Source organism: Condylura cristata, unplaced genomic scaffold (genome assembly GCF_000260355.1).
Source record: "Condylura cristata isolate star-nosed mole 26May11 unplaced genomic scaffold, ConCri1.0 scaffold00013, whole genome shotgun sequence".
Lineage (NCBI taxonomy): Eukaryota > Metazoa > Chordata > Mammalia > Eulipotyphla > Talpidae > Condylura > Condylura cristata.
This window is the reverse complement of record NW_004567114.1, coordinates 38,046,728-38,066,982: the sequence shown is the minus strand read 5'-3', so window position 1 is coordinate 38,066,982 and position 20,255 is coordinate 38,046,728. Positions and strand designations below refer to the sequence as shown.

Genomic DNA, 20,255 nt, shown 5'->3' with positions numbered 1-20,255 from the left:
GGAGTTGGGAGGAGAGGGGAAAAGGGACGAGGGGTAAGAAGAGGAGGAGGAGGGCTGGGTAGGGCTAAACTTCAGAAAAAGAAAAATAAGAGGAAGAAAAAAAGTAGAGGAAAGTTTATATGCAACTTGAGGAAATTCTTAAATTGACTGTCAAATTTCTGTCTTAGTACTACCATGACAGGAAATATATTTTATGTTATCTCCACAGGATGCACACACACACACACACTAATAATGAAAACCATGAAAAATAAAGAAGTCAGTAAAATTGTGTATCGCTATCTATAAGCGTAGGAAACTTGCTTCCTTAACACTCCGACACGTCTATATGAGGGCCGCTGGCACCTGTCGTCCAGGGCCTCAGTCCACCCGGAGGCGACATGGGCTCCCTGCGCAGGGGCGCCAGGTGACGCGTGCACCTGCCGGCAGGGCCCAGAGGTAGCCGCCCCGCGCGGGGGAGGAGGGCGGGCGGGGCTCGGCGGGGCGGGAGGGGCGTAAAGTCCCGGCCCGCAGGTCTCTGGGCTGCTGCTTCGGGACAGGACGCAGGATGGAGGCGGACACGGAGGACTGCGTGGCGGACTGGTGGGACATGGTGTGGAGGAACCTGCGGTGAGTGCTTCGCCCCGGGTGACGACCTGTTGCGGGGTGGGGGGCTGTAGGAGATGGGGCCCGGGAGGGCAGGGCCGGGCATGTGTGATCAGACCCGCTCTGTAGCACGGGCTCTTCCCACAGCTTTATCCTTGGTCAGTGAGACTTTAAGTCCCCTAGAAAGATGGTTCAGGTTCCACAGTAATCTGCCCTGACCATTTTGCTAGCATGTAGGACACGTTCAAAAAATACCAATAATGGTGGCAATAACAATTTCTGTTGCAATCTTGGATGACATCTTAGGTCAGGACCTATCTGTGTGGATGGACAAGAATCTGAGAGCCAGTTACCTGAATCTGAACTCTGGCATGCCTATAAAGAACTCACCTCCTGTGTCAAAGATACATATAGGACATTGTAAACATAGCTATCATTTCCTGTACCAGCTTCACTTCTGTTGCATTTTATTTTTGCATTTTATATTTAATCGAAGTGACATTCCATTATAATACATGTAAATTTCTGTTGTGCATCTTTGAAAATAAACATGCGTCTATTACATTAAGTTCCTGCTAAAAGTTCTGTCACCATTGTCCCCTTTTTCCTGACTTCCCCTCCCGCCATTCCCTCTAATAACCACTTATTTTCTTATAGTTCAAAAGTTTTAGTTTTTGTTTGTTCATCTTTGAGTTTGCTATACTACACATGAATGAAATGATCCTGTGTGTGTCTTACTTCCCTAAACATAATCCCCTCGAGGTGGTCCATCTGTGTTGTTGCAAATGCCTAGAGTTCACGTTTTCTTCTTTTTTAATATGTAGCTGAAGACTAGTCCATTGTGTGTAGATGCCACATCTTTATCCACAGATATTTAGATTGTTCGCAGTTCTTGTGCCAAATTCTTATATTGTTTAAATCTGAGAGGTCTGTGTAAGTGGGTTTTGCATTTCCTTCTCCCATTAATCCTTAGCTGAAACAGTAATAGTAAACTGTCTGAATAGGCCAGCAAAGCATTGCAATCAGTCTTTGTTGCATTGAGGACAGGTATCGGTTGGAAATCTTGAATGCAGGAAACTCAGTTACCTTGTTTTGTTTTGTTGGTGTGGGAAGGTATTGACATTTTTAAACCTGTTTCTTTTTATCTTTTTGTTTTCATATTTGCCGATTACAGAATATTCAAGAATCATATCTTGATATGGGAGACTCCATTTCAAAATGTCTGAGCGATGAAGACAAACTTTGACTTCTCTTCCAAGCTTTCATTAGCTCATGGCAGAGTGCAGAGAGTAACTCTACTCCCATCAGCACTGCAGACCCACAGGCCCTTCTGTGCTGGGTCTCAGCACCTGTCAGAACACCCCTATTGACAGAACCTTCCAAACTTCACATTCCTGGCCCTTATCTCACTGATGTGGTTGTTTTCAGAAAGCTGTTATTTATTGCCTTTCTCTTGTTTGTTTTCCTTAGAGTTGATGTCTGATTATTTAACACTTATTGGGTTGTAAGAGCATTTACTAAGGGGAGAATCAAAGATGCAGTTCACTCTGTTAGAGAACAACCCATTTTATTTGATAATGGCTAGGAAGACAAGGATTTGGGAAGCCCTATTATTTACCTTAGTAATTGGTAAGAAATAAATCTCAAGAGATGCTTTCTGAAAGAATAAAACACCAGCACATCAGTTTCTCTGAGCAGGAGGTTACTAGTGTAATTTAAGATATGCTAAGACTGAAGCACAGATACATAAGCAGCATCCTGAATCCTTTTTGTTTTTGGAAGCAGGTCACTTAGTGTACCTGGAACTACAACTGCACTAGGCCTATGTTGTGAGACTCAAGGAGAATGCTTAATTATGTAGCATTTTCAGGAATTACTTTTTATTGCTTTCAGGAGCTTTTTTTTTTTTTTAAGATTGATTTATTTATGCATACAGAACTGGGGTACAGGCAAAAGGTGCAAGGGCAGTGAGAGGATTCATCAGAGACAGAATGGGGAGCACAACAGGCAGATCAACAAAATACACTGCTAAGGGGAGCAGTGGGTTAGGAGAGGTCTGCCACGCCATGTGTGGGTCACACATGAGGCTGGGGATCAAACTTGCACTGAGCTTGAGCTTGCAGTGCTTTGTCCTAACCCGTTGCGCCATCAGGGAGGGCCCAGGGAAATTATTTTACAAACATTTAATTTTAAAATTTATTTTACCAAAATTTAATCAGATGTAGCTGCTGCATAAAGGTTGATGGGCCTGAGAGAGTAAAACTCCACTTGTAACTGGTTGGCTTCCTTTGGTGAAAAATTGCATATGTGCTTAGGACAAATACTGGGGGAAGCCACAGGGCTGGTTTCCCATTTCTTTCTCCCTATGTCACCCCAAGATTTTATAATTCTAAATAGTGCTTTAAAAACCCCTATAAGTGAGTTGGTAAATTTGTTCATTTCCCATCTAGTTGGTCATCTGCTCTCTGTTGGACATTAGTTTAGGCCCTGAGCAAACAGTGGTAAATAAAAACAGGCAAAAATGCTGGAAATTAATAGGGTTAATTTCTTATTGTACTCCTAATAAAAATTAATGAACTCCTTTCCCCTAAAGCTACCAATAAACCTACCTTCTCCCTTATGAGAGAAATACGTTTCCTTCAGTTCCCAACTTGCTGCTCAGCAAATATTTTTGGAGTCAGTCCTGTGTTAGAGAGATTGGAATGTGATAGAAGCATTATGTCATGTGGCCCTTGTCCTAGGAAAGACAGGACTGATAGTGGGAAAACAATTAAGAAACAATTAAAGGTCAAAATGAGGCTCTGGTTATAATTAGTAGGAGGGGTGGAAAGAGAGGAACGGTCACTACATCTGGAGAGACTCTGATCACGAAGAGACTGGAGTGGGTGTGCAGGAAGAGGACGGTTTGGCTGGGAGGAGAGAAGGCAAGAGACTCTAGATGGAGCTTGGTGTTTGGTAATAAGTGTGTATTCACGGAATAAATGGGCACACAGGAGGGGTGTGCAACAGCATGTCTTAATATTGGAACAGTTGTCCTGCCAAATGTTGATAGAGTTGGATGTCCCAAAGCTGCTACCTTCATACAAAAAGCTTGAATGATTCACCCAGTAGCAGCCCAGCCTTCAGCAGGTTTCACCAATGAAGATCATTCAGCGAGGTTCTCTGGCCCTTGTGGGATGCTGTCTCCTTGCAGCCAGGGCTGATCAAAGGACAAGCAAAAAAAAACATCCAGGCTTCCAGGGGGCTGTTTGATATGACTGGCCATTACTGCCGAGAAGGCTGCAACAGCATCCCCTGCTCAAATAAGGTCTATTAGCTGCTGGGGACTTTTGATCCTCCACTGATCTAGGGGAAGTTAATTGACAACCCCCTAGTTAAAAAAAGCCACGGTGCCTCATTGATGCTCTGAGGGGTCTGGACACCCTGGTCTCTTCCTACAACGCTTCTCACTGAGGAGCCTTGAGCTATTTCAGAGAAGGATCCTATATAAATTATTCTTTAAAAACAGAAGCATATTTTCCCTCTTTGCCTCTGCTTCCCAAGCACCCTGCTACCTTCAAAAGCTAACTTAGTGGGAGACTAACAGGCAGGGCAGAAAGAGTTCAGAGAGATGGAAGAAAGCAAGCAGGAGCCAGCCAATTGGAAGGAAGCAAAAAGAGTTGAGATTGTGTTCCATTCTGGGCTGGCTCTGTGGCTCAAAGTGGTTTCTCTGAGTTTTGATTCCTCTCTCTAAAAAGCAGAACAAAGATGTCTTTTCCTTCCTACCACCTTCATGAAGGTGACATTTAAAGCATCAGGAAACCATCATTTTTGTTTCCTTTTTGCACATGGTGTTAGTGGACATTTGGCCATATCTGACCTGTTGGAAGAACTATGCTTCTCATTGACCACACGTCCTCTGCTCCTTGCAGACTGCTGGAAATTAATCAGAGATTCATTATATTCTCCCTTATTGTCTTTTCCAAACATGTTTAAGCGCTGTGGTTTATTAACACTTGAAGCAGAACCAAATTTTGTAGTGCCCGTCCTGCTCTGTCCTGATTACATACTATGCTGTAAAGATTTTTAGTACAAGCCAAGTCTCCTGTGTTTTCTGGAATTAGACTCTGAAATTCCATTTGAAGAAAAAAACAAACCAAGACAACACCTGGACTCCTGTTGATTCCCTTGTTTGCTTCATAATGTCTTACAGATCTTTTCCACAGTCCTGTTCAATATTGGGAAGAAAAATTGCCACTCAGTACAACAGCTTTACTAGTAAATCACTAAAAGAACACATTGTCCCTCCTCTGATGAACATGCTAGTTTTTGTAGATTTTTGTAAGTATTTTTCTTTTATGAATTTACCTACATATAGATATATTTTATTCCCCCCCTCCCCCATATAAGGGATTGATTGCCCCATAGCTGTGATATAGTAGGAAAGTCAGCTATGGAATTGTGGCTAGAGCTGAATGTTTTGAAATTTATTTTATATAGGTTTTGAGGTCTAGCATGAATCCTTGCTAACTGTTGGAGGTAAGTAGAAAAACATGGTGTGTGGACAAGGTTTCCATCAGCCAGTCTTCTTCCATCAGCCAGTGAATTCTGTTTGCATACAGCACTCTCTGCTATTCCCTTCCTCTCTTACCTACTGAGAGAGACAGAGAGAGAGGAAAGAGGGGAGCAGATGAGGGAGGGGAGAGAGGAGAGGATGTATTTCCCCAAGTTTTTCCTGTGCATTTCTGCTGTGTCAATGTAACTGCTCTCTTATCTCCAGATGCATGTTGGTTACACCTGGCTAATAATTGTTTTTTTAAAAAGATTTATTTATTTATGCATACAGAACTGGGATACAGTAGGAAAAGTCGTGCTTGACTAAAGTGTCAGAACACACATGCCTAACTCTTAGGTCCTCTTACCTTTTGAGGGGAATTATCTCTGTCTTTAGCTAGTGACAAGAGTAAGGACTGAATCAACTCTATTTGGGCTACCACACGGAGGCCTTTTGAAAATCTAGCTATGTAATTTTTGATGGGGGAGAGGACACAATTGTCTTCTGTGGACTATTAAAAGGTTACAAAATAAAAATATTCTGTTAGGAGTTGAGCACAGTAGCTTGCCATTAGAAGCACGGTAATCCCGAGGCTAGCTTGCCTCTTTTCATTGTGGTTAAAAGACTTGGCATTTGATTCTGGGAGTTGATAATGATTTCTACTTTCCAGTTAAAGCACCATTTCTTGTGGATTTAAAGACACCGGAGCTGACGATGCCTCACACAGTGAACTTTTACATCAGATGTGAACCTAGGGTGATTCTGGGTATCTGGTGAGTGCAGAGATTGAACGCTGGCGATTGGACGCTGAGCCCGCTTATTGGATGTGTCTCTGAGGCCCCTAAATTGGCCCCCCAGAGTGGAGCTGTGCTGCTTGCACAGCTGTGGGGAGCTTGGTAGTCCTTGGGAACCCTGAAGCTGTTCCGCAGCCCCCTTTCCTTGATGTAGAGGTCTGATCTGTTTGATTTTGCTTTACAGGAATTCTTTTTTTGGTAAAGATTTATTTATTTCTGCATATAGAGCTGGAGTACAAGCCAGAGGTGCAGGGCGATGAGAGGCTTCACCAGAGATAGAGTGGGGAGCAGAACAGGCAGACTGATGAAGTGCGCTGGGAGCAGCGGGCTAGAAAGGAGAGGTCTGCCACGCCGTGTGGGTCACCTCTGGGGCCGGGATCGAACTCATCCTGAAGCGGCTGTGGCCAGCTTGCAGTGCTGCTTCCTAACCCATTGCGCCACCAGGGAGGGCCCTGGTGAACAGTCTTTTAGGAGTTGGGCTGTGCTTTGGGCTTTTCACCAGATAAGCAGTCCCTTCCCCTTCTCCTGTCATGCCATTTTCCACACCCTTTACGAAGCTCCTCCAGACCCACTGACCTTGCAAACCAAGCCACACCCTCAGTATGTGCTCTGTCGGCAACTTTTCTACCCTGCTTCCTCTGTTTGCTTTTTGCCTAACTCACTGCGCACTCATCTCTTGGTCTCAGGGTGCTTTTTCTCATGCCCCATTTTAGACATATGCTCACATGGAAAACTGTGCTCATTCCTTACAATGTTTCTTCCCACCGTAATTAAATAAATATGCACTTACTTAGTTATTATTTGCCATCTTTGCAAGATTATAGCTTCCATAGGTGAGAGACTTTGTTGGCAGAAGGGGGAGAAGAGGTTTATAGTTTAGCACAGTGCTTAGCACATAGCTCAGATGCAACCATGAGCATTCTTGCTATGCCAAGCTCCATATTTTCTTCTGTTTGGTTCTACTTATTTCTTTTTGGTTGTCAGTTTTCCAGGGCCTCTGTTTTATATTTTGTCTCCTTGAGTTTGTTTATTTAATCTAAGATTTGTTTATTTGCATGGAAGAACTGGGATAGGGGCCAGAGGTGTGGGGTGGGAGTGAGTGGATTCACATAGTGGGGAGCGGAACAGGCAGAGTAACTGAAATACACTGCTATGGGGAACAACCTGCGGGATAGGGGAGGTGTGCTGTGCCATGTGTGGGGCTGCAGCTGGAGTTTGAAGACGTTTTTATTCTTTGCTTTTCTTTTTGCTTTATTGGTCCTTAGTTTTGTGAGTTAACTTTGCTGATCTCCAGCTTCTCTAGCTGCCTGTCTTCTCAGTCCAGAAACTATGGGGTTTGGTGTTAGACTTTCTGTTTCCAATGACCGAGAAGGCTGAAGATTTCCATCAGGGGGTCAGTTGCCCAAGACCCTTTGTGACATGTCATGTGGCAACATTTGTATTTTCAGGGTTCACTTATTGCTTTAATAAGGTACTAGATCGAGCTCAGATATGTGTTTAGAAACTCAGGGTGTCACATGGCTTCTTGAGTAAAATAGTTTTATGTCTTTTTGCAGGTCTTTTCTCCTGTGTAAACTGACTTCTCTTTAAATTTTTTCCACTTGTCTTTTCACTCAAATCAGTAGCAGGTGAAAAAATATTTATTTTTTTTTTGTATGTTTCGAACCTAATGGACTGCACTTAAGAATGAAAAAGAAAGTGGAAAAAATTGAAACAGGAAGTGGTTGAAAGAGGCTGTCACTGGGCATGGGAGAGACAGATTAGGGTATAGTAGTTTTCATTAAAAGACATTTGAGGTATTATGTTTTCACTTTTACCATGTGTTTATATTACTCAGGTAAAAAGTATAAATATAGACTTTCATAGAAAATCTACATATATTTACATACTTATGTATTAATAAACTATTAAAACATAAAACATGATATAACATTATGTATAATATATCAAAATGTTATATATACTATGTTACTATATATACTAAGTATATAATAAAAAAGCTATAACAATTTATACTACATATAAAATGTATACATATAGACATCTGACTGACAGAAGGACCTTGGCAAGGACAGAGAATTCTCTTTGTATATATTTGTTAAAACCTGTCTTTATTCTTCAGGCACACTGTTCCCAGCTGCCGAGAGGAAGATGCTAAGGGGAAGGACCGTTGCTGGTATGAAGCTGCCCTACGTGATGGCAATCCAATTATTGTGTATCTTCACGGCAGTGCTGAACATAGGTCAGTACCTTTGCTTATGCATTTTTTCCCCCTTTTTTTAAAGATCTATTTATTTCTCCATACAGAACTGGTGTACAGGCCAGAAGTGCAGTGGGTAAGAGGCTTCACCAGAGACAGAGTGGGAAACAGAACAGACAGATAGACGAAGTACACTGCCGAGGGGAGCAGCTGGTGAGGCAGGAGAGGTCTGCCACGCCATGTGGGTCACCTCCGGAGCCAGGGATCGAACTTGCTCTGAAGTGGCTGTGGCTAGCCTGCAGTGCTGCGCACTAACCTGCTGTGCCACCAGGGAGGACCTTGTGCTTTTTTTTTTTTTTTTAAAAAGCGCATATTTCAACCCCGTGGGAGAGTGAAAGGCAGAACTTAGTTTTCAATTTTGTAGGGGTGCTTTTACTTATTTGTTTCCTTTTATTAAATCTGAGGGTGTTTGACTCTAGGCTTTTCTTTAAAAATCTATATATGCTAGATAGATCCTATATATTTTCTAGCTCTATATGGATTCTTAACTGGGAGACTGACTTTCAAAACAGCCATTCCATTTCATTTTTGCTCAGTGTTTTAAGCAAATGGAACTACTTATGTTTCAATTAGCTCATTCTACACCAAAAATAATAAGTACATACTTACTGCACACACACACGTAGGAGCATTGAAAATTAATTTCCAAAAAGGCAGTGGTTGCTCTGCCCCATCAGAGTCTAAAAGAGGGCTAGAATCCATGGATGTTTGGAGAGGGGATGGAGATGAGGTAGGGGAAAGAGAAACTCCCACATCAGCGGTCCTTTCACAGCATGACGCGGAGATTCATTTAGGATTGATTCTATTAACCGAAAGTGTGGACTCCTTAGAGAGAGAACCTGGACTTCTGAGCATAGGTACTGGGGACGGGCTGACTAATTCCCTCCCTGGCACACTCGGGCCTCAGCCCCAGTGTTGCTTGGTAATAGAACATCTATCTCCTGGAAGGCCGAGTCCTTTGATTGCTGCCAGGGCTGGAGTTGGCCTGCGTAATTGCAGCAGGCGATGATTATTATCACCATGACTATGACATTTCAGCTACAGGCAGAGCCATGTGCCGCAGACACTCACAGACCTCACCTGCTCCTGCAAGAACACTTTCAACTAAGCCCCCGGCTCTGGAGTCTGCCTCTTGGCTCCCTCACCTGTCTCTTTTTCTGTCAGATGATGATGGTTTCTTTCAGACTTCATTAGCTCCAGGGGCTTCCTGAGGCGTCCATTTTAGAATCTTATTGACAAATAGATTTCTTGTGAAATTCAACATCTTCCAACATTGTTTTGATTGTGCCAACCTTAGACATGGTGCTGGAATGTACTTATCAAAAGGACCAAGTGCATTTGTGTTTGTACCTCTGAGTGACTCTGCAGTTGTCCTCAGTTTATGATAGATTTATGGCCTCAGGTAGATTCCATCTATTTTCTGTTCCCTGCCCAGAAGTCTCAGCTTCTTCTCAGTGGCACTAACTAAAAAGGATGCCAAATTAGAGTTACAGGGGCTTGATAAAACAAGTGGTTTTAGACTTGGGGTTCATAGAAGTCCTAGGTTTGCAAGAGCCTATCTCTAAAATTATACATAAAATTTGAAGTATAAATCTATTTATCTGGGAAATGGGTCCAGAGCTTTAACCATGTATTCAGAGTGCTCCGTGACCCACTAAAGTTTAAGAAACTTAACTCCAAAAAGAATTCTCTGCCTTTTGAAACTTCTTTTTCTCCTTTATTAAGGTGGCTACCATAGAGAATAGATAATAAGATTATTTTGGGAAAACAATGTTTCTTAACCCTTTAGGACTGTGAGTTTTTCACTTCATCTTGCTCTTAACAGCAGAGTGGTTAGACTACAGCAGAACTTGGCTTGGTGAATTGGTTTGGTGTCATCCCTTATTCTGAAAAGCCATGCTCTGAAACTTATTTTCCTTTAGCTTCTAAAATTTTTCTTATCAATCAGTAAGTTTTACTGTGTAGAAGTGAAAGGAGATGGGTTACCGGTAACTCATCAAATGCTTCAGTTGAGAAGTACTAACGTTCTACCTGGGCATCAATGGGGACCCCTCCCCCTTCAACTCCACACAGCCATGTCAGTAGGCTCTGACATGGAAAAATAAAATGGAATTCCTTTTTCCTAGTTATTTATCTCTCTGACTTGAAAAAGAAAGATGTGAGATCAGACACCAGCATCATGCTGATGGTGTCTATCGAACGTAACTGTCATTGCTAATTCTTGCTCTCTTGTTTCTTTCACCTCTACAGGGCAGCTCCTCACAGACTTAAGCTAGTAAAGGTATGTTTGAAGAGACCTCAAGGCTCCAGCTTTATAAGTCCCTACTTACTCTGTTTTGGGCTTAGTGGTAAGATCCCCCTAGGCCTTCTGCTTGGTTACCTGCTGAGAGCACTCTAAGGCAGGCTGTGCGATCTGTGGCCCAGAGTTCCACGGTCAACTTCCCTCCCTAGACTGACCATGGCAGGTGAGGTGTGAACATCCCTGATGTCAAAAATATTTCATTAATTTATTACTTTCATAGATAAATGAGGACACTTTTATTGGCTTTCCTGAGTGCAGGAAGGTGGGCTGAAAGTGTATTAAGTGCAAGAGTACTCCTACAGAAAACAAGGTTTTGTGATGAGGGTTAAGAAGGCTGCTGTAAAAACTCATTCAGGCCCTGTCTTCATCCCAGGTGAGGTCTGGCAGAGTGGGATGATGGCCACACCTTGCTCTCCTCACTCACCTGTTAAGTGATTCCAGTTTGTTGGGGCAACCCCTGAATTTCCTAGTGTGATTCAATGGGCTGGGCAAGCCCTGTTTATCTTCATCCACACTCCAGTTAAGTAATCCCTGCCACAGGTGACAGGGCTGCTTTTATAATCACTTACCATGCAGCTTGTCCTTCCTCCCACATACAGCTTCCACCTCACAGCTCTTTTGTGATATGACATTACTAGTGGGGTCCAGAGTCCTGTCCCACCTAGTATCCCCAGGAGGTCTTCAGTCTTCCTCCCTGATTCTGACAGGAAGCTCCTCTCCTATCTCTTCTTCTCCCTCTCACGCTGCCTTCTCAGAGCCTGCCCTGAGATGCATGCAGTCTTACCTGGGATGATGCTGTCTGTTAACTTTAGGTTTACTTTTCCAACCAGCACGCATTCTTTGTACTTCCCATATGGGATGGTGGCAAAGCTGATGCCCATGAGAATGTATGTATATATTTGCCTGCTCCCATTCTTGGTAAAGCTGAATTGTTTGTCCCCTGTGTGTGCAGAAAGGGGAAGAGCTGTAGGTGTAGGTATGAAAAGTAGCCAGATAATGTGGTAGTTGGGATGGGTGGAGAGGATGGTAGGACTTCCTCCCCCAGGTAGACTCTGCATACCAAGTGCCACTGTCATCTTTTCCCAGCATCCTTAGTTACCAGTTTTCTCCTTTGGATAGGTAATTTCTTTTCAAAAATAAATTTTATTGTTAAATTTTTCAACCTTCTTTTCATGTTTCCTCCTTCTCTCACTTTCTTTCTCATTTATTCACTCATTTGTCACTTCAATCACTGATAGCTATTTTAATTTATTGTATTCTCACCTAGTCTTTATTTCTCTAAAGTTTCCATACTAATATGATTGCATCTATATAAAATTTTATCTTCTGCTCTTTTAATTACCATTTCATAATCATTTTTCCCCAGTTGCCACAGTTACCAACTTTAAGGCCAACTTTACCATTTATTTATAGATTACTGTTTACTTACTAAACTATTCCCCTACTATTAGATAGATGTTTTCCCGATACCCTCATCCCCAGTGAATTTTAAGTAGTATTGCTAAAGAAAACTAAACATTTAATTTACTCTTCTTTTGGAAAATTTTCTTAGAAATAAGTTCTAGGAGTAGGATCTGTTGTTGTTGTTCCTGAATTGTATTGTCTAGTGGACCTTCGAATTACAGTACTATGAACAGTCCATGAAGCATTTCCCTGGGTGCTTTATTGCCCTGTGTCTTGGACAACTTTTTTTTTTTTGAGAGAAAGTAGTTTAAGTAGACATTAAAAAAAAGTCTAGTTCCTTATTGTTAGTTAATTTTGTATCTAAAAGTTCCAGATGAGGTTCAACCACTCCATCTATCCTGCAGTAACGGAAGCACAGTGTTCAGACATAGACCCAGGTGTGAATTTTGGTTCTTTCACTAACCATTTAGGTGACCCTGAACAAGTTACTAAAACTTTGCCGGTCTCACAGTTTCTTTATCTGTAAAGTAATATCTACTTAGAGTAACTGCTGTGAGGATTAAATAGTGCCTGCATAGTAAATTTTGGTTTTCTTTTCTCGGGCTACTCTTGTAATGAATTTCATTTAATAGTATATAAAATATATCAATTTTAAAAAAGATCTATTTATTTACGCATACAGAACTAGGGTACAGGCCAGAGGTGCAGAGGAAGTGAGTGGACTCACCAGAGACAGAGTGGGGAGCAGAACAAGCAGATTAACCTAAATACTCTGTGGAGGGGAACAGCAGGCGGGTCAGGAGAGATCTGCCACACCATGTGGCTCACGACTGGGGTGGGGATCGAACTCATGCTGAAGTGGCTTTAGCTTTGTAGTGCTGTGCTTTAACCCACTGTGCCACCAAGGAGGGCCCTAAATTATATCAATTTAGTGGTGTATTTTAATATTTTTCCTTCATTTAACTACTCAGGACTTGGCAATGGTCTTATATAATTGGGTCATTTCTTTATTTTTTGATTGATATTAGCTCCTTTCTGTTCATATTTAACACAAAAACATCTTTGCATTTTTTTGTCTCTCCAACTCTGCAAAGAATTCTTATTCTCAAGAGACTTGAATAAATGTCTTAGAAAGACATTTACTATGTAATCAGATACAATAATAGGTCATCTTATGTAATCCTCCAGCAGTCCTCAAGGTAGCTCTTACTGTTTCTCACTTTTCAGAATAATATTTACATATTTAAACGTTAAGTGCTGTGCCTGAGGTCACATAGCTGCTAAGTGGCAATGCCACGTGTGACCCCAGCTGCTTGCTCTGCTCTCTGACTTCCATTGTTCCCCACTCAGTGTGTTCTTCTCAAGCTTGAAGCCAGACACCAGGCTTCAAAATTATGTCTTTTCTCCATGTGGAGCTGGAAGGGGTCATGCTTAGTGAAATAAGTCAGAAAGAAAAAGAAAAATACTGGAAGGCTTCACTCATAGCAGGAACGTAAAGGACCAGGGGGAAAAAAAAATAATAATGAACAACTATATATCAGAGACATTTTACAGGAGTGGAATGGGGAATAGGATCAAAAATGGGGGCCGGGAAAGTGTATTAGACTATGGTGATGGCACACGGGTGGTTTGGTGATGGGAAGCCCACGGGGAGTACAACTGAGATGGAAAAGGTACAAAATGATGTAAAAATAAACTATTACATTATTTTAAAAATTATAACTTTTCTCCATGAAATCACCACCACTAGGATTATGGATATGGTGAAAATGAGTGGACATTTTTTATTCCACCTTTTCTATTTATATCTTTCATTAAAGTGATAACAACTCTTGTCATGTAGGTGCTGAGTGATGGTGGTTTTCACGTCTTGTCTGTTGACTACAGAGGTATGTGTTAGGAACAGTGAGCAAAGATTTTTTGAGAAGCAGAAAGTTTTTGATGATCCCTTATTGTGGAGGAAGCAATAGTGTGTTTGTTTTTCCTTGTTGCCAGGGTTCGGTGACTCTACAGGTAGACCCACAGAAAGGGGTCTGACTACAGATGCTGTCTGCGTCTATGAGTGGACCAAGGCAAGAAGTGGTACCACACCCGTGTGTCTCTGGGGCCATTCTCTGGGTACAGGGTAAGTGGGGCCAGTAGGAGATGGGATTTGGGGTTTTGTGAAGATCAAAGGCAGCAGGGAGTGATGGAAGGAGTGCTGAGCTAGGAGGCAGGGACTTTACTTGGTGTTTCTCACATCCCACGTTTGGCTAGAGACCTCGCCATCTCTATGCCTGTCTGTAAAATAAGGGAGGGTCCATTCAATTCTGTGGTTATCATTGACACCAGAGCCCATTCCAGAACATTCCTTGAGAGTTTTTTTTTTAAGATTTATTTATTTATGCATAGAGAACTGGGGTACAGGCCAGAGGTGAGGGGGTGGTGAGAGGATTCACCATAGTCAGAGTGGGGAGCAAACAGGCAGATTGAGGAAGTACACTGCTAAGGGGCTTTAGCTTTTTAGTGCTGTGCTTTAACCCACTGTGCCACCAGGGAAGGCCCATTCCTTGAGACATTTGAAAGAAAGGATTTTTAATTCAGGGCCAGTGTAACCCTTTGAAATCCTATTCAAAATTTTGTGTCTGTGTGTTTTGTAATCAGAGGAGCTAGTGATTCTATCAGACGCTTGTTCTGTCTGCTGCATATCGTATGATATACTGGATTGCTGAGTCACTGTTTCACATGTATACTAATCTTTATTGTTTTGCAGAGTTGCTACAAATGCTGCCAAAGTACTAGAAGAGAAAGGTACTATATGATGCTTACATGGTAAAGTTTATTGTCTTGAGGTGAGAAAAGAATGACAGTTTAAACATTGAGCTACCTAAAGCAGTCCGACTTCAGATAGCTTTTGATAATGTGACAAACTTTCTTTTTGTCTCTAATCTATAGGAATAGCTACTTTTTAAGGTTTGAAATAGAAAATAATATTAAAGGGTTAAAATTACCTTCGAACCAACCCTTACCATGAAATGCTTTTATGAGAGCTGGCCTGTTGCTAGTTCACCATGATTCCCAAGGCATTGTACTTCCAGGTGACAACACAAAACCTGAGAAGCTTGCTGGAACCTCCTCCTTTTTCAGAGCATAAGTTCTCAATTGTGTCCTTTTGGTCCCGTGAGAAGTTCTGTGTTGTCTAACTTAAGTAAGCCTTGGGGACATACCTGTTACTTTCAAAGCTTCAGTGACTTTGAAGAGAAAGGAGACTAGAAATCTCTTGGCTCTTTTGTTTTGGTAATAATGCTGCAAAACCTCACGGATTTAGTAGCTCTCAAATGCCTTCAAACAGGTACTTGCACACACACATGTACACACATATCTCCTTCCAACCCACATTTTCTACTTGTTCTCAGTGGGATTGTGGGCTAAAAGCTAGCCGGCTCCTGGCTCCTGGCCTGCAGAACCCTCTCCCTTTGTAGTACATTGCTACCTTAAATTATCCATATCATGGAAATCTGATTGCATTTTAGAAGAAGATAGTGGTCTTCAACTGTAATGTGAATAGAAATCTCTTGGGTGGGAGAAGCTTGTTGAAAACACACATTCTCAGCCTTCCACCTCCTAAAATTCAGACTTCTGACTCATTATGTCTGTGTGGGGTTCAGGAATTTGCATTCTTAATAAACATCACAAATGATTTTGATGCAGATAATTCGTGTCCTTGAGGTCCTCTTATTTAGGAAAAATGGTAAATGTTATAAAGGGATTATTTTTATTTTCAAGGATTTCCAGTGGATGCTATTGTCTTGGAAGCTCCATTTACTAACATGTGGGTTGAAACTATCAATTATCCTTTGTTAAAGGTGAGTCTCTGATCCACCTTCAACAGATGACAGTATATAAGCTCATAACATGTGTGTTTATTAACCATATTCTCTTTCTTAGGGTTATGTTTCTAAATTATTATAATCTGGGATTAACCTGAAATAGGTTGAAAGCTGCTATTAAGTGGGGATACAAGGGCTTTGGATTTGTTAGTCCTTTTATTTTAATAGATTGAGTGGCATATTAAGAGCCAAAGCTTTTCATCCCCATTCGCAGTATTTCTTATTTTGTAACTTTGTATTTCATCAGACTTAGTTTTGATTATTACAATTATTCTTTTTTTTTTTTTTTTTTAAAGATTTATTTATTCATACAGAACTGGGGTACAGGCCAGAGGCTCGGGGCGGTGAGAGGCTTCCCCAGAGACAGAGTGGGGAGCAGAACAGGCAGATTGACGAAGTACACTGCTGAGGGGAGCAGCGGGCGGGTCAGGAGAGGTCTGGCTCGCCATGTGGTCTCCTCCGGGGCAGGCGGCAGGCGGGAATCGAACTCATGCGGAAGTGGCTTCAGATTCTCAGTGCTGTGCTTTAACCCGCTGCGCCACCAGGGAGGGCCACAATTATTCTTTTTTAAAGTAAAGAAAAAAATACCTTTCATACATCATTTTTAGTTTTATGAAAGTCAGCCATACAGCTTTCATACATTTTCATGATTAAAAAAAAAAAGATTTATTTATTTATTCATTCAGAACTGGGGAATAGGCCAGAGGTGCAAGGGGGTGAGAGGATTCATTAGAGATAAAGTGGGGAGCAGAACAGGCAAATCGATGAAGTACACTGCTGAGGGGAGCAACAGGCAAGACAGGAGAGGTCTGCTGCACCATGTGAGTCACTTCCAGGGCTGAGGATCGAACTCACACTGAAGTAGCTGCTGCTAGCTTGCAGTGTTGCGTCTTAACCCACTGTACCACCAGGGAGGGCCCATTTTCATGATTTTATGTTAGGAAAGTTCCTAGAGAATTCAAGGATGCTGCCAAATAATTTTACTGAGTACTCCAGGATGAGAAGGTAATTTTTCCAAGAAGTTAAAGAATTGGGCCACAAGATGTAGTTTTAAGAGTGTTATAGAGGTTTTTTGTTTTTTGTTTTTTTAAGATTTTATTTATTTATGCATACAGAACTGGGGTGACAAGCCAGAGGTGCAGGGGCAGTGAGAGGATTCATTAGAGACAGGATGGGGAGCAGAACAGGTAGATCAATGAAGTACACTGCTGAGGGAGCAGCGGGTGGGTCAGGAGAGGACTGCTGCTCCCTGTGAATCACCTCCAGGGCAGAGGATAGCACTTGCACTGAAGTGGCCACCGCCGGCTTCGCTAACTTGGCAGTGCTGCGTTCCAACCTGCTGCACCACCAGGGAGGGCCTAGAGATTATCTTAATGTTTGTCATACCTCCATGTAAATATTGATATGTATGTTTGTGTGAAAGAGAGAAAAAGATGGAAATATTTATTTATTTATATATAGATAGATATGGATTTTTTTTTTAGATGGAATTTTAGTGGAATTCTTAAAGGAATATGAAGGGGGATAGATGGTCTGAATTTTTAAGTTGTTGTTTAATGTTGGAAGATATCTTAGGGGGTACTAATTTAATTCAACAATCTACTTCTGCAATCTTTTGTCAGTAAATTATCATATAACTTTTTGGAATTTGTTAAACTATTTCAGGGAAAGATAGGTCATTATTCCCTGGGACAAATAGTTCACAGAATATAATCTTAAAAATACCTGTATTATCTAAGCTCCAACTCAACACAGGAATCCCCTTAACAATTTAAGATACCCAAATACTGAATAATTTAAGATTTAGTAAGTGAAATATTTTCAATCGGTTCCAAACAATTGCATATTCATTTAAGTTAGTAATTAATGGAATACTTTATGTATAATAGTAACCATTTATATTCTGTAGGTAATTACTAAAAATATTGCTAATTTCTAGGTATGTAAGATGAATGACTTGCAAATATCTCTTCCCACTGGATAGGTTGCATTTTCATTTAGATTATGGTTGCTTTTTTTGTGCAGGAACATTTTTTTTTTAATTTATCTATTTATTCGTACAGAACTGGGGTACAGGCCAGAGATGCAGAGGGTGAGAGGCTTCACCAGAGACAGAGTGGGGAGCAGAACAGGCAGGTCGACGAAGTACACTGCGGAGGGGAGCAGCGGGCTGGTCAGGAGAGGTCTGCCACGCCATGTGGTCACCTCTGGGGCAGGCGGGAATCGAATTCATGCGGACGCGGCTTTAGATTCTCAGTGCTGTGCTTTAACCCGCTGCACCACCAGGGAGGGCCTGTGCAGGAACATTTTTAGTTTGTTGTTTATTTTATTTTAGTTGATTGTGCATTTTTGCGCTTGTTCCCCTTATCTTCAGAGTCACATTCCCCTAAGGCCAGGTTAAAGAGCTTAGCACCTATGCATTTTATGACTTTAGGTCTTACATCTAAACATTTAACATATTTTGAATGCATTTTTGGGTACAGAATAGAGCAGTGGTCTCATTTAATTTTTTGCATGTTGGTGTCCATTTCCCCAACATATATATTGATGAGTCTTTCTTTTCTCTATTGATCTTGGCACCATTGTATAAATTAATTCTCCATATATGTGTGGGTTTATTTCTGGACTCTTAATTCTGTTCCTTTGACCTGTGTGTCTGTTCCAGACCATGCTGTTTTGATTACTATAGTTTTGTAGTATAGTGTGAAGTTAGGGGACCATGAATCTTTGTTTTTAATATTGTTTGCATTATGTATCCCTTGAATTTCAACTGGTTCTGAATTCTTACATTTAATGTATGCTTCTTGTAAGCAGCAAATATTTGGAATTTGATTTTTTTCCCACTGTATGACAGACTTTGTTAATCATAGTAGTCTGTTTGCATCTAATGTAATCATGATATATTTAGGTTTCAATCTGCTCTCTTACTGTGTTCTTTTCCATTTGTGCCATATATTCTATGTTCTGTTGTTTCTATATTTTTGCTTTTCTGTCTTGACAGCTGTGTCTAAAGGAGAGATTTGGCATTAAATATCAATTTCATCTGTCAGAAAACCTTAGTTTAATAGGCATTTTGATGGTCTGGAAGTGCAGCAGTCTTATAGTATGATCATAGATCTGATGTCAGAGTTTGTGAATTTAATTTTCAAGGCCTATACTTAAGAGCTGTGGAATCTTGCACTAATTGCTTTAAAGCTTTAACTGCTTCATCTAAAATGGAGTAATAGTCTATTCAAGATAATTGTGACAATTAAATAGGTAATATATGAAAAGCATATACTATACCGCATGCAAAGAATAAGCATTCAATGGCCATGACCTAATTTTTATCAGTGGAGTGCCAGAACTCTGAGCAGATACCAGTAATAATAAGAATGTGTAGATGATGCGAGACAGGAACATGTAGTAAAAGGCATGGGTCCTGCCCCAAGAAGATTCCTGTCTAGTTGGGGAGATAAGAAACTAATGGGGGATATAAATCAATGACAGGGATTTACACCTCTCACTTTGGAATCATTTGAATCAATTTTGCTATCCAGAATACAAAGGTAACGTAGTGAAAAAAGTGCATGAGCTATGGTACAAAACATATTTGGGTTCAAATGTGACTTCTGCTACTAGCTGATTATAGCCTTTGGGAGTTTCTTCCCTTCTCTGAGTTTTCCAGTTGTTTATAATGGGATTGATACTACCTATTGCATTCAGTTGTTACACTAACTCAAGTAAAATAATCTGTGTACAGTTGCTAACAGGTCCTCAACAAATGTGCTTCCTTTTCCCACTCTTTTTATTATAAAGTATACTAAGGTAAGTGTAAGGGCACGACCCAGAAGAATAATTTCAGGGTAGGGAGAATTCCGAGAAGAGAGGTCTTACATGCAGTTCTGGTCAATGAAGATTTACATAGTGATAGATTCCTTCCTGACTTGAAGGTGAGGGAAAGCAGTTAGGAAATAGAGAGGAGGAATATGAGCACGGCTCCTGTTTGCCATGGGGTCATTATGTTATAAAATGCCTGAATCATATAGGGCTTTCATAGAAGGTCTTTTGACACTGAACTTAAATACTAAAACCACTCTGAGTTTGGTTGGCATCTTTGCTTCACATAGAGCTGAAGGAAATTGAAACTTGGTGCATTGCGCAATCACCACACACCTGTAAGAAGAGGAAATGGGATTCAACCCCATGTCTTCTAACTCTAGGCAGACAGCTTGGGGATGAGCAGCCTTTGGAATGAAAGATTGTGACAGATGTGGCTGGGCTTGTGGCTGAATTAGGAGATTTATTATTATTTTATATTTCTTGTTCTTCTTTTTTATAAGTTTATTTTTACATAATTATGTACATTTTTTTTCATCTCAATTGTAATTCCCGTGGGTTTCCCATCACCAAGTCACCCATGTGCCATCACTGTAGTCCAGTGCACTTCCCTCCCCCCACCGTTTTGATCCCATTCCCCACTGGAGTAGTTTTATTTTATTTTTTTTTTAAGATTTATTTATTTGTG

At 41.1% G+C, this 20,255-nt stretch overlaps 1 protein-coding gene across 2 annotated transcripts in view; it reads left to right on the top strand.

Moving 5' to 3' along the window:
• The first annotated feature begins 573 nt into the window (after positions 1-573).
• The window catches only part of ABHD12B (abhydrolase domain containing 12B), a 24,798-nt gene continuing 5,116 nt past the window's right edge, over positions 574-20,255 (top strand). Inside the window, exons 1-9 of one of the 2 annotated variants that reach the window (XM_012724434.1) lie at positions 590-609; positions 4,778-4,905; positions 5,790-5,892; positions 8,036-8,155; positions 10,424-10,454; positions 13,723-13,768; positions 13,875-14,004; positions 14,632-14,669; positions 15,645-15,724. In XM_012724434.1, the coding sequence (XP_012579888.1) occupies positions 590-609; positions 4,778-4,905; positions 5,790-5,892; positions 8,036-8,155; positions 10,424-10,454; positions 13,723-13,768; positions 13,875-14,004; positions 14,632-14,669; positions 15,645-15,724 (696 nt within the window). Of the gene's footprint in view, positions 610-4,777; positions 4,906-5,789; positions 5,893-8,035; positions 8,156-10,423; positions 10,455-13,722; positions 13,769-13,874; positions 14,005-14,631; positions 14,670-15,644; positions 15,725-20,255 lie in introns of both variants that reach the window. The other variant, XM_004681876.2, reaches the window with a different exon arrangement.